We start from the raw sequence: 17,468 nt of genomic DNA on the forward strand, positions 1-17,468 counted from the left end.
CCATTATCAGCCTAAAGACATTTGTTGATACTTGCATGGGGGTGAGTCGATACCAGTTTAGGATCTGACGGAGTAGTGGGTGAAGAGGAAATCGGACCCCACCTTCGACGATGGCCACGATAGGGATGCACATTCTATCCCAGGAGCCACCATCCCTATCTGCTCCTAAAGGGGCGAGTTCGAGCCCCACATTATCAGGGATATTATACTCAGACCTAAATGCCGCCATGGCAGTTGGGGTTTCACAGAGTTTCCTAAACTTACTGGGTCTAGGAGGGGTATCACGTTCGTCCGCCATGGATATACTCGAAGAAAACGTAAATGAAAGAATGGGCGTGATTGAAACCCTAGAAGTGACCACAATCTGAGAATGAAATCTCAGATGAAAACCTAAGCAGAAGAAATGGAGTTGGAACGAGAGTCTTACAAACGATACCGTGATGAATTCTTGGAGTGCAATCGAATTTGCAGATGGCGGCAATGGCAGATAGCGGGATGCTTTCGCCTGGTTTTTAGAGAGACTGAAAGTTCGAGTTCTGGGTAAAAGACCAGACGGAGCCCTTTCAGGGGTTTAAGGGTGAGAGACGGAGACGAAACGTCTCCTCTCACACCGTTACAGGAAAAAGTAACGGAAAGCCGAAACCGTTCTGACGCCGTTTCATAGAACGTCAGTTCGAAGTTAATGCTAGGCATACGAAAACGTGCCACGTGGAGTCGTTTACCCCGAAATGGTATAATGACATAGGCGCCAAAAGGCATCAATGAAGTATTGAAATTATGACTGCACGGGATCAAAAGAGTTTGGTCTAGATAGAATTCTGTTTCTAAGCGTCATATATTACACCCGAACAGTGGTAAATACATGAAGCTGGGGAGCAATTGTAGGGAGGTATTCCCGAGCAGATACATTTAGTTACCAAACACGTGATGTTTGGGAACACGTGGTAAATACGACTGGACTTATCGCCGAGCAGTTCGGTGAACAGCGATATGGACCAGTGATATGAGAAGTCATGGCTATAAATAGACTGTTCGGTTATGATACAGCCGAACAGATGATGTAAAGAACCTAGCACGTGATACGAGTGATCACGGGTTGAAAGCAATGCAATCGATATCTGAATAAATGGTACGTGGGACCATAGTTTGAATATAGACAGGACAGTCATCATGCTAAACAAGTGTTCGGCAATATGGACCAGTGACATGAGAAGTCAATGGTCCAGGAAGGTTGTACGGGCTCAAGGACCAGTTACATGTGAGGTAACTGGTCCAAGCCGTCTGTTCGGCTATGAGACGACCGAACAAAGATGGAACTCCAATCGAGAGTAGGAGCAGAGAGAATACTCTGGAAGATTCCAGAATAGTCATGTCTCATATAGGGATAAAGATCCCAAGAATATAGGATCTGAGAAAGATACCCAACGAGTATGGGATGTTCGGCTCTTAAAGGAAAAGAATCCTAAAAGGACTCTTTTCCATAAACTGATAAAGGAAACGAGACACCTTGATATCCTGGGTTTCCTATACGAGTTAGAAATCCTATGGCAATAAGGATGCTTGGACAGCAAGCATCCATAAATCTATAAATATGAGGAAAACCTAGAGGTGAGAGGTACGCAATACGTTGCATTATTATTGCTTTCCTACTGATAATTAGGGCTGAGTTTTCTAGTACGTGATACTAACAAAGGCATCAGAGGGCCTTTGCCACGAGAGGCAAAGGTGCACTCACCCCCTGTCTATTTTGCAGATTAGGGTTCAGACGTCGAGCTAGGGTTCCGGTGAAGAGGCACGAATAAGCCGTTGCAATCCAGTTGATCCGAAGCGTCAATTGTTTTCATCCCCCTACAACAGGTACGAAAGACCTGATTCCGATTGGGAAAGAACTAGACCCAACAAAAAGAAAGGACTAAAGGATGAAACCATGACTGCACGAGAGGCAGCACGGAAAGCACTTAAGAATATAGCATCCTCCCCTTTTGCAAGAAAGTTATAGGAGGCTAAGTTGCCGACCAGAGTGAAACACGGAACATTCATCCTCTATGAGACAGATGCTGATCCCGTGGCACATATACATCATTACCAGCAGGCAATGTTTATGCATGAAGGGGATGATGCAATTATGTGCAAGATGTTCCCGTCAAGTTTAGGGAAGGTAGCTTTGTCTTGGTTTCATAGGTTGGGTTCACGTTCCATCCGAACATTGGTGCAGTTGGCCGAAGAATTCACTGCACGGTTTTTGATGAGCAGGAAAGCTCCAAAAACTTTTGAGAGCCCAAGGCGAGGACGAGCCGATCAGGACATATGCAAAAAAGTACTGGGAAACCTTCAACGAGATTGAAGGTTGCAGCGAGGAATACGCGATAGCCACGTTCAAGACAGGTTTGCCTGTTCGGGGGGAATTACGTAAGTCCCTAAACATGAGTCCAATGCAGACACTAGCAAAACTGATGGAGCGAATTGAGCAGCACGCCAGAAACAAGGATGACATTCTTCGGGAGGATGGTAAGCTGGCCGCTGAGCAAGTAAAGGGGCCTATAAAGAAAGCAGACAAGCCAGAGCCCAAAACTTATCGTGAAAGGAAAGATTATGGGCAGGCAAAGAAAAGTCGTACAAAGACAAACAAGCTCCGGATCCCAAGTCATTCTTCTCAATAAACACGGTCTGGAAAGAGCCCATCTACAGGATTCTTTATCGAATAAAGAATCAACCTTATTTCAAATGGCCTCCAACTCTAGGTGGGAATAAAGATGCAAAACGTGCTACGAATCAGCACTGCAGCTACCATAAGGATTGGGGCCATATGACTGAGGATTGTGAGATGTTTAAACGGCACCTTGATGATTTGGTCTCACGAGGTTATCTCAAAGAATTTATCCAAGAAGATCCCAAGGATAAAGAAAAAGCATGGAATTGGATTACGAACAGAATCCAAAGGGAGTAATCCATATGATACATGGATTAGCTGAACCTTATACGAGAAATGAGGTGAGATTGCTTCAGAGACAAATAAAACATGACCAACATGTAATGCAGTTGGGAAAGAAAAGAGGGCGTAGCGAAGAAGCATGCAACGAGGGCATAGTTTTTACAGATGAAGATCTGGGAGGAGTCCAGGTACCTCGCAACGATGCTTTAGTCATAACCCTACGAGTTGGGGAATATGACATGGAAAGAATCCTGGTGGACTCAGGGAGTTGCACCGAAGTGCTATATTACGATGCATTCAAGAAATTGGGACTAACTCAAGAAGACTTGGTACAGTCAGTAACCCCTTTGGTTGGATTTGGAGCAGGAGCAGTTTGGCCGTTAGGAAAGGTAACTTTGCCTGTTCGGGCTGGGACAGTGGTGTTACGAATCGACTTCCTCGTGGTGGATGTACCGTCCTCCTATAACGTGATTATAGGGAGAACATGGTTACACAAGATGAGGGCAGTCTCTTCTACTTTTCATCAAATGGTAAAGTTCCCAGGATCCAATGGGATTGAACAAATCAAGGGTAACCAAAAGGTAGCTCAACAATGTTTGGTATCTATCATAAAAAGAATCCATAACGCCCACCATGTCAATTCAGTAGAAATTCCAGATCAGCCGACCATTGAGGATATCGGTAAGGACCCAACCGAGAGGGTAGTTGAGGGTTTGAAGAAAACACAGATCAACGAGATTGATCCAGATAGGCATTTTTTAATTGGGGAATCACTGCCAGCAGGGGAAGAGACTGAATTGATAAGTTTCTTGAAAACTTACGTCGACGTATTTGCATGGACACCAGAGGAAATGCCTGGAGTGAGTGCAGACGTTATTTGCCATCATTTAAATGTAGATCCACAGCATAAGCCGACCATTCAAAAGAAAAGAAGGGCAGCCATACAGCACGTTGACGCTGTAATTGAAGAAGTGGACCGTTTGTTGGAAGCCAAGGCGATAAGGGAAGTTTACTATCCAGAATGGCTATCAAATACTGTTGTTGTCAAGAAAAAGAATGGAAAATGGCGTGTTTGTGTAGACTTCACAGATTTAAACAAATCATGCCCAAAGGACAGTTTCCCTCTTCCAAGGATAGACCAACTAGTTGATGCAACTGCAGGATACGAACGAATGAGTTTTCTCGATGCATATCGAGGATATCATCAAATTGCCATGTTCGGCCCAGATCAAGAAAAGACTTCTTTTATTACACCACGAGGGTTGTACTGTTACAATGTCATGCCCTTTGGATTGAAGAATGCAGGGGCAACATATCAGAGATTGGCAACTATCATGTTCAGAAAATTGCTCGGCAAAACTATGGAGGTTTACATAGACGACATGGTGGTAAAAAGTAAAACTGGGCAAGGCCATATAGCAGATTTGAAAGAAGCTTTTGAAATCTTGAGGAAATACAAACTGAAACTCAACGCCTCGAAGTGTGCATTTGGAGTCGGTTCTGGAAAGTTTTTGGGCCACCTTGTAACCTTAAGGGGAATTGAGGCGAACCCCGACCAGATAAAGGCCTTACAGAATCTACAGAGTCCTCGGACAACGAAGGACGTCCAATGGTTGACTGGGATGGCAGCGGCCCTTAATCGATTTATTAGCCGATCAAGTGATAAGTGCAGACTCTTCTTTCAGTTGTTAAAGCAAAGGGAAGAATTCAAATGGGGAGCAGAGTGCGAACAAGCCTTCCAGGATCTGAAGGGATATTTGGCTTCTCCTCCCCTTCTTTCGACTCCGCAGCCAGGTGAGTCCCTAGTTTTGTACTTAGCCGTTTCAGAGCATGCTGTGAGTGCAGTTCTCTTGAGAAATAAGGGATCCGAGCAAATCCCAGTCTATTATGTGAGCAAAACGTTGTTAGATGCAAAAACAAGATATTTGCCCCTCGAGAAGTTAGTCCTGGCATTAAGGACAGCAACCAAAAAATTGCCACATTATTTCCAGAGCCATAAAGTTATGGTTTACACAGAGTTCCCATTAAAATCACTGCTACGAAAAGCAGACTTCTCAGGAAAGATCTCAACTTGGTCTGTTGAGTTGAGCCAATATGACATCGATTATCAGCCGCGCACAGCAATCAAAGGCCAAGTGTTGGCTGATTTTGTGGCTGAATTCTCACCTACAGTAGCACCTATGCCTCCTACGAGAAAGGAGCAGGAAGCACAAACACCTGTAATGAAGAAACAGGCATCAGCCGAACAAGATCCCCTGGAATGGAAGCTGTTCGTTGATGGGTCAGCGTGCAACACTGGATCAGGAATCGGGGTTGTGCTTTTACCCCATGAAGGGTCAATGTTGGAATTATCTGTTCGGCTAGGGTTCAACGCGTCAAATAACGTGGCAGAGTACGAGTCACTCTTAGCTGGCTTGAGAAGTGCAAAAACCCTAAAAGCAGAACGTGTTAGGGTATATTGTGATTCACAACTTGTAGTCCATCAACTATCCGGGCAATATGAAACCCGGAGCGAGAAGACGGTGGCCTATGTACAGGCAACCAGAGATCTGCTTGATACTTTCAAAAGGGTGTATATTGAGCAGATAAGTTCTGGAAAGAATGCTCATGCAGATTCATTAGCATGGTTAGCCGCAGCTGTACCAACTGAGTTTAAAAGAAAGATAGCCGTAGAGTATCTGTCTGAGCCGAGCATTGGGAGAAGCATGGAGATGGTCTTGGATGTGAACCAGGGACCAAGTTGGATGGACCCAATTGTGGAGTTTTTGCGAGATGAAACACTCCCTTCAGACAAAAAGGAGGCTCATAAAATAAGGACCAAATCTGCTCGGTTCTAGTTATCCCCAGAGGGAAAATTGTATAGGAAGTCTTTTACAGGACCCTATTTGCTTTGCGTACATTCTGAATTGGTGCAGAAGTTCCTCCATGAAATTCATGAAGGAACATGTGGAAGCCATGCTGGGGGCAAGTCCATAGCCCATCGAGCAATCACCCAAGGTTATTGGTGGCCATACATGCAAGAAGATGCTGAGGTCTACGTAAAAATTTGTGAAAAGTGTCAGAAGTTTTCACCAATGATTCGAACACCAGCCAAGGATCTGGTGCCTTTGACAAGTCCCTGGCCTTTTGCTCAATGGGGAATGGACATCGTGGGTCCACTACACAAAGCAACTGGGAATCAAAAATTCCTGCTAGTTGCAACAGACTATTTCACTAAGTGGATTGAAGCAGAACCATTGACCAAGATCACTGAACCTATGATAGAAAGGTTCATGTGGAAGAGCATCATTACTCGTTTTGGGGTCCCATACTCATTGATTACAGATAATGGATCACAATTTCAGAAGAAATTCAAAGCATTCTGTGCTCAGTATGGAATAAGGAATTATTACTCGACTCCAGCCTACCCCCAAAGTAATGGACAGGTAGAGGCTTCCAACAAAACAATTCTTGATGGAATCAAGAAAAGGTTGGATAAAGCAAAGGGGAAGTGGCCTGATGAATTACCATTGGTTCTATGGGCATACCAAACAACGCCTAGGAGGTCTACGGGAGAGACCCCCTACTCATTAGCATATGAAACAGAGGCCGTTATTCCATTGGAAATAGGTCTGCCGGCCAACAGGACCACTTTGATTGAAAGTGGAGGAAATAATAGAGCCTTGGAGATTGAATTAGACCTTGCCGAGGAACGACGAGAGCGGGCCCTGGTGCACTTGGCCTCATACCAAGAGCAGCTAATCAAAAGCTACAACAAACATGTACATCCACGAGAGTTTGGTGTTGGAGACCTTGTGCTACGAAAGGTGCTCGGCAACACTAAAGTGGCCAATGAGGGAAAGTTAGGAGCCAATTGGGAAGGCCCGTATCGAGTTACTGAGATCCTGGGCATTGGGGCTTATCGATTGGCAGACCTGGACGGGAACCCAGTGCCAAGGCCTTGGAATGTCCACAATTTGAGAAAGTTCTTTATTTGATTATGTTTAAATACATTTTTATTCACATCGTGATTGTGTGAGAGTTAAGAATAAAACTCTCTTGTGTTTTATTAGTTGCAAGGGGTACGAGTAACGCCCCCTTGAGTTTTGAATTTTTCAAACTCCACTTCTGAATAAAGGCATATTCTTTAAAGTTTTTATTTTAAGGGTTACGTGAATATGAAGCCTGCCATTTCTTTTTCAAACATCCTTCATATTGGGGAGCAGAGAATGGTCCCATACGATTCTACGTTTTCTTTGCTTTCTTTACATACGAGAAATGTAGCTTGCTTAAAGTACGAATAAACTTAAGCATATATCCAAAACATACGAGATATGCAAACACTGATTGCTTCAAGTACGAATAAACTTAGGCATGCAACCAAGCATGAATTACATGTTGAAACGCATACGAGAATATGCACAACAACAATTGTTCAAGTACGAAAACACTTGGAAGCACACGAATACATGCATAAGTACGAGAAACTTAAACACTTGGAAGCATACGAATACATGCATAAGTACGAGAAACTTAAACAAGTACGAAATACTTAAAGTATCAAAACAGTATTCAAAGGCCACATATGGCCAAAAACACCTATGAAGGGAACAAACAGGTTGACTGACAAACAAAAGGAGATTGAATTCATTCGTCTTCAGTGAGATCTTGAACAGCTGCAGGAGCTGCTGGTACAGTCGAGTCTTCCGTGGCATTTTCACCTCTAGGTTGACCACCATTGACTTCCTTTTGGCCAGGGTTGGTCATATCATTACCTGGTTCAACATCAGTAACAGGTTGCTCAGACGTGTGCACATCTTGCTCTTCATCTCCCTCCTCAGTAATGTCTTCCTCACGACCAGCAACTGAGCTTGGTAGTTCAATGTTGGTCCAGAGGGGAGACGACTCAGATATCTCAGCTTTTGCAAGGCAAGCTGTCCAGGAGGCCACCCAAATTTGATCTTGTATCCCAGGCATCTGGTTCATATAGCTTTTCGTAGCTACTTTAATTCCATCATTATATCCTCGCTCAAATGCAGCTTTGGCTTCATTTTGACTCGCCTCAAGCTCTTTCAAAGATTGGTTCAAACTGTCTTCAGCCCCCTTCAGCTGTCCCTTTAGCCCATCGGCTACCCCCAGGGCTTGGTTCCTCTCCCTCTCAAGCCTAATAATAGTATGTTGCAGTTTGGTGTTCTCACTGACAAGCTTGGCACGTTGGGGCTCGGACTGGCTGAGCTTCTGAGCCATAGCCACCATCTTTTGCATCACCTGAAACATTCAAACAGATAAACACAGATACCAAAAGATATGGTTTACAAAGGGAAATTTTACCTTGGCGTTATGGGACATGAATGAGCTTAGAAGATTGTCAGGAGAGCTTGCCACTTCTTTCTGCATGTCTCCAGGCAGCAGAAAAGCTTGGGACAGAGCAAGAGCAGTGCCTTCAGACTCAACACTGTCCCGAGCAGTAATAGCTCGGTTCCCATGAGTGAAAGAAGGGGCCCATGTAGGAGCTGGAGATGAAGAGACTTGTGGGGGTCTTTCCTGAGATTCCTCCACTCGTTGACGTTCTCTCGGTGGAGGGCCTCCATTTCTTCTGGGGAAAATCCTGGGGGAGCATCAGTTTGAATCTGGGCACGGCGCCCATGACCTTGAGGACCACCCTGGCCCCGAGCAACGTTACGACCTCGACCAAGAATGGTAAGAAGGCTCCCTAGGTCAATTGGTCGGTTCATCTCTGGAAATTCTGGAGGTGAAGAAGTGTAACCACTAGATGAGGAGTTGGATGTAGAACTGGAAGCCTTTTCAGCGAGAGGAATTGGCTCGTCAGGAACTGGAGGTGTTTGAGAGCATCTCTCTCTTTGCTCAGGGAACGGTCTTGAAGGACCAGCTATAACAGGGTTGTCGGCTGCACGGGTACGCCAATCAATGAAACCACCGTATGAAGCTTTGTAACTAAGCAGTACCTGAGCTGCCCTTGCTTGGCTTGAAAGGTATGTCCCTTCACCATTGAAAGCAAGTGCACGTCTGATATCTGCTACGTGAACTTGAGGGGTTATGATATTATGGCCTCGATTGATGTTTGAAGCTGAAACATAACACAAAGCACAAATAATTAGAAGCATGAGAAAGCTTTTCTTTTGAAAAGGAAGAACATATGAATTAGGAGGAGAGCACTAACGTGGGCTCCCGAATACGTGAGGAGCATGAAAACCAATCACTTGGCCGTCCTCATCTCTGGGTTCGAAGTTGCCCGTAACAATCAGAAAGTCATCGTCATCCCCTCGAGCAGAGTCAGGGAGTTCAAGGACAAGTTTCTTTCTAGAATCCCTACTTTTTAAATAATATGTGAGGGCATCCCCGGTTCTGGAGATACTGTATAAATGGTGAATGTCGTACAAACCTAAAGAGGTCCCTAACATCTGATTTAGAGCATTTATACCCATAACCACTCGAAAGAAATTGGCTGAAACCTGCATTGGGGAAAGCCTATAGTATGCTAGGACCTGATGAAGCAAGGGAGCTAAGGGAAACCTAACCCCGCCCTCAACGACGGCTACTACTGGAATGTGAAGGGTGTCAAAATCAAAACTTTCACGAATGGCATCCTCAGGAGCCAAAACAGTAGGTACATTGTCAGGAATCTCATAACGAGATCTGAAACTTGACATGGTCTGAGGAGTATTACAATGCCTCCGAAATCTCCCCATAACAAGAAAAGTTTTTCTTTGGTTCTTTGAAATATAGAGAAAGGGGGACGGTGAAACCCTAAAATGATTGTAAGCAATCCACGAGAGAAATGGAGCAAAAGAAGAATGGTGACTTACGAATTGGTAGATGGAATCCCTAAAGCAGAAAGGAGGAGGCCTTGAGATGGTGAACAGAGCTTTAATGGCGGGTAAAAGCTTGAACCTTCTTTTCTGTAGAGGGAGTCTAAGAGAGAGAATGGGGTTTTGAAAATGGGATGAAAACCCAAAAATACCCTAAAAAGTGGGGTGGCGTATGTGAAACGTCACCCCAGACGCCGTTTGAGTGTTCTGTTCTTCAAAACACGTCTGTCTGCATTTAATGAAAGCAACACAATGATCGACATGTGTAAAGATTAGGACTAAAAGCCTGTCCCGGCCAAATGAAGAGATATTTTCGCCTTGGCAAAATAATGAAAATTGCACCAAAATATGAAATAAGGTGCAGGAACAGAATAAATTTGCTCGGTAAAAGAGCTTTACTCGTCATCTAAGTAAAACATAACGAGTAAAGCTGGGGAGAAATTGTAGGGAGGTACTCCCGAACAGGTCCAAGAAGGGCCCGAACACGCTGAGAAGGAAAAGTCATCGCGCTCTGGACTAGTGACAAGAGAAGTCATTGGTCCAGAGAAGTTGTACGAGTCTTGGTTCAGTAAAACATGAGAAGTTATTGGACCAAATAAAAGGAAAGTGACATGTGAAGCCACTGTTCAAGTAAATTGTTCGGCAATGAGAAAGCCGAACAGGAGGAGAGCTCCTAAGAAGGAAATGGTCCAAATAATTGATAAAGGACCAGTTACATGTGAAGTGACTGGTCCAGGCCGTCTGTTCGGCCATGAGATGGCCAAACAAGGAGAGAAGTCCTATCAGTTGTTGAAGTAGAGGGAACACTCTGGAAGAGTCCAGAAACAGTGGTATTCCATTAAAGAATGAGATCCCGAGAATGTAGGATCTGTAAAAGATACCCAACGGGAATGGGATGTTCGGCTCATTATGGAAAAGAGTCCTACAAGGATGAAGGTAATGAACTGATTAGGGAACGAGAATCCAAGATACCCTGGTTTCCTATACGAGGTAGGAAACCTAGGGCAATATGGATTCTTGGGCAATAAGCATCCATGAATCTATAAATATAAGGTAAACCTAGAGGTAAAAGGTACGCAATACATTGCATTCATACGTAACTTCCTATTAATATTTAGGGTTTACAATCAGTACGAGATACTAACAAAGGCATCGGAGGGCCTTTGCCACGAGAGGCAAAGGTGCGCTCACTCCTTGTCTGTTTTGCAGGTCAAGGGTTCCGACGACGAATTAGGGTTCCGGTCAAGAGGCACGAGAAGCCGTTACAATCTAGTGCTAATCAAAGCACTACTTGAATTTGTCCACCTACAAGAGAGAGAGAGAGAGAGAGAGAGAGAGAGAGAGAGAGAGAGAGAGAGAGAGAAAGAGAGAAGAAGAGAGGGAGATTTGATTGTACCTTGACTTGATCTTCCATGATCTTTTCCATATATGGTTGTATACTTTCCAAGCAAATCTATCTTCCATTGTCCTTATTTGTACATTTACCAATTTTAAACTTTGTACAACCTCTCCTTTCCTCCACCAATCTTTCCATAATCCATCCAAAGTACCAAATCTAACCTTGCATGCCTAAGAACTAGGTAGGAGTTGTACAAGCAAACCATGACCTAACCTATCAAGCTTTCAATCAAGCTTGACAAAAGAAAAAAAAGTGAGATATAGAGAGAGAGAGAATTCGGATGAGAGAGAGGGAGGGAGGAGCCTTGGCCTTTAAATAGCAAGCTTATTCAAAGCTTAAACTCACACCTTCACTCATTGCTCTAACTTCTCTCTAGAATTTCTAAGCTTTTCCAAGTTCCAAAGTTCAAGTTTCTTAAGTTTCCTTGAAGTTCTTGAGAGCTACCACCAAACCACTCCAAAAACCATCCCTAGATCTTTAAAGTAGCCTAGTTTAGTTAGCAAAGTTGTTTCTAGGAAGAGAAAATCCATTTCTCTTCCTTTCGAAGCAAACCGGAGTCGTTACGCCGCCGATTCGCAAAACCGACAACCGACTCTCAAAAATCGACCAACCGCCAAGAAGAAAGGTAGAGTCCCATATACGCTATCTCTAAGTATACGTAGAGTCCTTAGTCCTTTAAACCTACGTATAGCATAGAGCCATATGTTGGAAAGTAGAACATCCTTAGTTTGAAGTATAAATATCCTTTACCATTTTTCCTTAAGTAGATATAAGGTTATCTATCGTCTAAAATGTTGGAATGCATGATAGTCAACAAACTTGTTTTGGTGGTATGAACATGTTGAATAAACGTTTTTATTACCTTAGTAAACATATGTTTACTTGAACTTTTCACAAAAGAAGAAAGAACGGATTTTGAAGGATATGTATTTACCGTTTGATTAGAAGCATTTGTAATTTGATCTTTAGAATGGTTTTGAGCATGATTTGTAATATAGAGCCGAATGATCTAGCTAGTTTAGTTTCAAGATTTCAAATGAATTCATTATGAGTACGTATGTGAAATGTCCTACCACGGAGTCGTTGCATGAAAACGAGACACGGAAATCGAGAAAGTAGAAACATGACACCTAGGGTGTGGTTAAAGAAAAGGCATGTTTTGAAAAGGTGAAATGTTTTGGAAACCGCAATGTGGCCAGACATGGTAGCCCATTGTGTGGTGTGTGTTTTGTGTGCCAATGGGAACCCGGGACAGCGGAACCATTGTGAGGATACTCGGGAGATCGGAACGGCGGAACCGAGGTTGGGTGTGTGGCTTGGTTATCCGCGGAGAAGAGCCAATGAAAAGTGTGCCAATGGGAACCCGGTGCGGCAGAACCACTGTGAGGATACTCGGGAGACCGGAACGGCAGAACCGAGGTTGGGTGTGTTAAAAATGATTTTGAAAATGTTGATATGGTTATGAAATGGAGACACGGTCTACGAGAAGTCGCGTATGAGAAACTCAGAAAATCATGGACACCAATGTTAGTTTGGATAATGAATGTGGATGTGTCATTATTTGTCAAATATGTTTGAACTATGTGGAAATCGTTGATTTTATGGTTTAATGTTTATAAGTTAAGGGTTATAGGGTATGGGTTATTCTATTGAGCCTTAGTAGTTCACGGTGTTACCTTTTGGTGACCTTGACATATTATATTGGCGGCGACGCTGGTATAATGTGCCAGATCTTATAGATGAACAGGGTGAACTGTACACCTTGGAAGCCTTTGGAGCCGAAGAGCTAGCCAGAATGGAGGAAGAAGCGGAGCAGTAGTTAGGAACCCTAGTTCCCTCCCTTATTTGAATAAAAGCACTTTTGTAAGGTTTATGATGTAATATTGAGCCAAACTCTATTTATTTTTCAATGAAATTTCCTATTTAATGTTTCCAAAATTCGGGGCATTACAGTCGCGACCCATATGCTACCACTCGCCCCGGTTGCATCAATACACACCCCAACCCTTCTTTAGATGCATCACAATACATGGGGTAGCCAACTCCACGTTCGAGTACAATCAGAATCGATGCGTTGGTCAATCGCCTCTTTAACTCTTCAAAAGCTGCCTCACACGAGTCACTCCAAGCAAATCAGGTCCCCTTACTTGTCAATCTAGTCATCGATGCCGCTAAACGAGAGAAGTCAAGAACGAAACGACGATAATACCCGGCCAAACCCAAGAAACTACGAATTTTAAATATGTTCTTCGGTCGCTGGCAATTCATAACATACTCTATCATTCCTAGATCAACAGACACCCCACCTTTCGAAACCACGTGGCCCAAAATTTTGACTTCGGATAACCAAAACTCACACTTACTAAGTTTAGTGTATAGTTGGTGCTCTCGCATGAGTTCAAGAACAATGGTGAGATGGGATTGCTGTTCCTCCTCGGTAGGCGAATAAATCAAGATGTCATCCACAAAGACAACGACGAAACGATCGAGATAAGCACGGAAAATACGATTCATCAAATCCATGAATGTAGCCAGAGCGTTAGTCAATCCAAAAGGCATAACAACGAATTTGTAATGACCATAACATGTACGGAAAGCGGTTTTTGGGATGTCTTCCCTCCAAACCCTCAATTGATGATAACCGAAGCTCAAATCGATTTTAGAAAGCAAGTCGCAACCCGAAGTTGGTCAAACAAATCATCAATTCTAGGCATAGGAGACTTATTCTTAATGGTGACTTGGTTTAGCTTACAATAGTTGATACACAAACGGAGTGAGCCATCCTTCTTTTGCGCGAAAAGAGCCGGTGCTCCCCACGGAGACATGCTCGGACGAATGAATCCTAAGTTCTCCAATTCCTACAACTGAGTCTTTAAATCCCTCAATTCAATGGGTGCAAAATGATAAGGAGGGACGAAGATAGGAGCGGTACCAAGAAATAAATCGATAGAGAATTCGATCTCTCGCTCAAGAGGTGTCACGCCCTCGATTTCCAACATAAATAAATATTCCATTTCAATAAAAGATCCTAGCATATCATAGATAATACCCAAAAGAGTTCCCACCTATTTATCTTTACAAAAGAGTTCCCAAGTTTAAGGAATTTACAACGTTGGCACTCCAGCCCAAATTAAGCTCAAACATAGGTATAAACAAGTTATATGGTTACAAACTGATTGGTTAAAAGAAATTCCTGAATGACTAGTTACAATCTCATCTTTACCAAAAGTAAATCAATTACAAAAGATGATTAAGTAACTAAAACAAGGTTAGCTTCCAAAAAGTCTTCATATCCAAGCACACGAATGCATGCAATCTATTGTCCGGCATTTTGTCCTGAAAAGAAAGATTAGGTTGAGCTACACTAGCCCAGTAGGAAAATCTTTACCAATTCTATGTGCAAATACGATGACAAGTGCAAATGAGGAAGATATGTGGATATAGTTCAACTTGTAGATATGCTAACGTCGTTACGATTTTTCCAAGGCATGCCATCACTACAATATGCCCTATAGATCACAAAACATTAACGACTCTAACAAACTTGACACGACTTACTTTCACCAATCTCCACCGCCTGTATTTCCACCCCTTGCGTTATAGAGAACCCTATCAACTTGGATCACCGTATTACCACCCCTTGCGTTACAAGATCCACTCGAGTCTCCGTATTACCACCCCTTGCGTTACGAGACTCCCTATCCCAACTTCCAACCCAAACGACTACTTTCTTACTCAATATGCAAACTAGGACTTTTTCATGATCACATGCATACATGATGCCAACAATGTCACCATTATGCCACAAATACTCTCAAGTAATCAATCAATCAACATGTTACATTTTAACGCGGTTTAAATCAAGTAAAAATCCTATTTGTTCCTTACTAACGGAAGGCCAATGGATCAAGGATAACATCGATCAATCAAGAGAAGTCAATTGAACAAGCTTGAGAAAGGTTAGGAGGTGTCAAAAAGGTACTAGAAGTGTCCAGGGTTCAAAACAGTTGAATCGAAGCAACATGGGCAAAACTGCCCAGAAAGCCAAGGAGTATTGATACAAAAATAATCGTATCGATACGACAGAGTTTGGAGTATCGATACAAAAATTATTGTATCAATACGGGAACGTTATGGCAGATTCTGAAGCTACTGAATGCAGATTTCTTTAGCGTATCGATACACAAGTACTTGTATCGATACGGGGATATTACGAGCAGCGATTTTGTGCAGAAAACTCAAAGGCCAACACAACGAAACAACCAACGATTCAAGGCACGATTTCTACACTTAATCAACGTATAAACACATAAAAATGGCAAAGAAATCCCTACCTCGAGTCAAGGAGCGTAACTCAAGAGATTTGAACGAGCCCTAGCTCCAAACTCCTTGAAATCAACCAAAATCCTCTCCTCCGAGCTTAACCCACGAAATTTTGAGCTCAAAGACATGATTGGAGGACGTGAATGAGGTTGATTCTTGAAGTTTTGGAGGAGTTTTTGAGAGAAGGCAAGAGAGAGAGATATCGGTGGAGGGGAGGAGACCAGATGAGAGAGAGAGAAAAGGGGAGATGAAATTATTTCCTACAACACATATTCCCCTATATATACTCACACACAAGTAAATCACACTCTCACCCCCTCTAATCTCTATCATTTCATTTATATCCCCAATCCAATTAACCACAAATAAATCATACTTTCTTAATTAAGCATTTAATAAACATTTCAATAATTAAAAAAAATATCTGGGTCTCTACAGTCTATCCTCCTTAAAGAAATTTCTTCCCGAAATTTATAACTCAAGCCAATCAAGATCATGCATCAAGTAAAGATGCTCACATCATAACACATACTACCAAACAACAAGTTAACATTCATAAGATTGAAATTTCGAGACTTACGTGTTTAGTTCAGAAATAAATGCGGGTACTTCTCTCTTACTTCGTCTTCCCTTTCCCATGTTGACTCCTCTTTTCCTAGCATACTCTAAAGAACTCGCACTAATTGTATGGTCTTACCCCTCAAAACTTGCTCTCGCGAATCTAGGATACGTATCGGCTCTTCCCCGTAAGATGCATTGGCTTCCAACTCTAGTTCGGACCACTCTAGAACATGTGACGGATCCGGCTCATACTTCCGCAACATCGACACATGGAACACATTATGAACGCCCGATAACTTCGGTGGTAAGGCCAATCGATATGCGACTTCCCCAATCTTTTCGATAATGTCAAACGGTCTGATAAAATGCAGTGAAAGCTTCCCCTTTTGCCCAAAATGAGATAATCCCCGACGCGGCGACACCTTAAGGAATACATGATCCCCCACTTCAAACGATAGAGGTCGGCGACGACGATCGGTATAACTCTTTTGTCTACTTTGCGCGGTTAACAATCATTGACGAATCACTTTAACTTGCTCGGTGGTTCTCCTTTGTGCTTCAAGAAGACGTTGACAAATCGCCCTCATACTCTTGGAGGTTTCTTTGATCAAATCCGGCCCAACCAACGTAGCCTCGCCCAATTCAGTTCGACAAATGGGTGATTGACACAGTCTCCCATACAAAGCTTCATACGGTGCCATCTCAATACTGGATTGGTAACTATTGTTGTACGTGAATTCGACTAACAATAGGTGATCCTCCCAATTACCTCAAAAATCCATAACGCAAGCCCGAAGCATATCTTCTAAAATTTGGATCGTTCTCTCGGATTGCCCATCCATTTGAGGATGATGTGCCGGTGCTAAATAAAAGATTGGTGCCAAGAGCGGCTAGCAGACTTTGCCAGAAGCGCGCGGTAAACCTTGGATCTCGATCCGACACAATAGAAACAAGAATCCCATGCAGACGGATAATCTCGCAGATATACAAACGACTAAGCATATCAATCGAATCTGTAACCTGAATAGGTAAGAAACGCGCTGACTTGGTCAATCGATCAACTATCACCCAAATGGCATCATGCCCCCTTGGCAATCTTGGCAAACCGGTAACGAAATCCATTGTCGCGTTCTCCCGCTTCCATTCAGCCACTGGTAACGGCTGTAACTCCCATGCGGGTCATTGATGTTCGGCTTTCACTTGTTGGCACGTAAAACACTTGGACACAAAAGTGACGACGTCTCTTTTCATTCTGGGCCACCAAAATTGTCTACGCAAATCATGACACATTTTTGTTCCCCCCGAATCCACGGCTAACGATGAATGGTGAAATTCTCTCAAAATTTCCTCCCGACACGAAATGGGTGCAAACAATTTTCCTTGGTATCGCAAACTTTGATCGGCATAAATCACCCACCCTTCTCGAGCATTTCCACTAAGGAAC

At 43.1% G+C, this 17,468-nt stretch overlaps 1 protein-coding gene across 1 annotated transcript; it reads right to left on the reverse strand.

The window, feature by feature from the left end:
• Positions 1-14,762: 14,762 nt before the first annotated feature.
• On the reverse strand, positions 14,763-17,146 carry LOC131306754 (uncharacterized). The gene is made up of 3 exons (XM_058333177.1): positions 16,859-17,146; positions 16,161-16,446; positions 14,763-14,953 (listed from the first exon to the last, which is right to left on the reverse strand). Exons 1-3 carry the CDS (start codon positions 17,144-17,146, stop codon positions 14,763-14,765), a joined length of 765 nt encoding a protein of 254 aa, XP_058189160.1.
• Between the last annotated feature and the right edge of the window lie 322 nt (positions 17,147-17,468).

Source organism: Rhododendron vialii, chromosome 11a (genome assembly GCF_030253575.1).
Source record: "Rhododendron vialii isolate Sample 1 chromosome 11a, ASM3025357v1".
Lineage (NCBI taxonomy): Eukaryota > Viridiplantae > Streptophyta > Magnoliopsida > Ericales > Ericaceae > Rhododendron > Rhododendron vialii.

What these genes read in the sequence shown, in the direction of transcription:
- LOC131306754 (XM_058333177.1), bottom strand. Translation starts at nt 17,146, where the DNA reads ATGGATTTCGTTACCGGTTTGCCAAGATTGCCAAGGGGGCATGATGCC. An exon ending in CATCATCCTCAAATGGATGG is followed by an intron (nt 16,447 to 16,858) that starts GCAATCCGAGAG and finishes GTATTCCTTAAG; the next exon opens with GTGTCGCCGCGTCGGGGATT. An exon ending in GCGAGAGCAAGTTTTGAGGG is followed by an intron (nt 14,954 to 16,160) that starts GTAAGACCATAC and finishes TGATTACTTGAG; the next exon opens with AGTATTTGTGGCATAATGGT.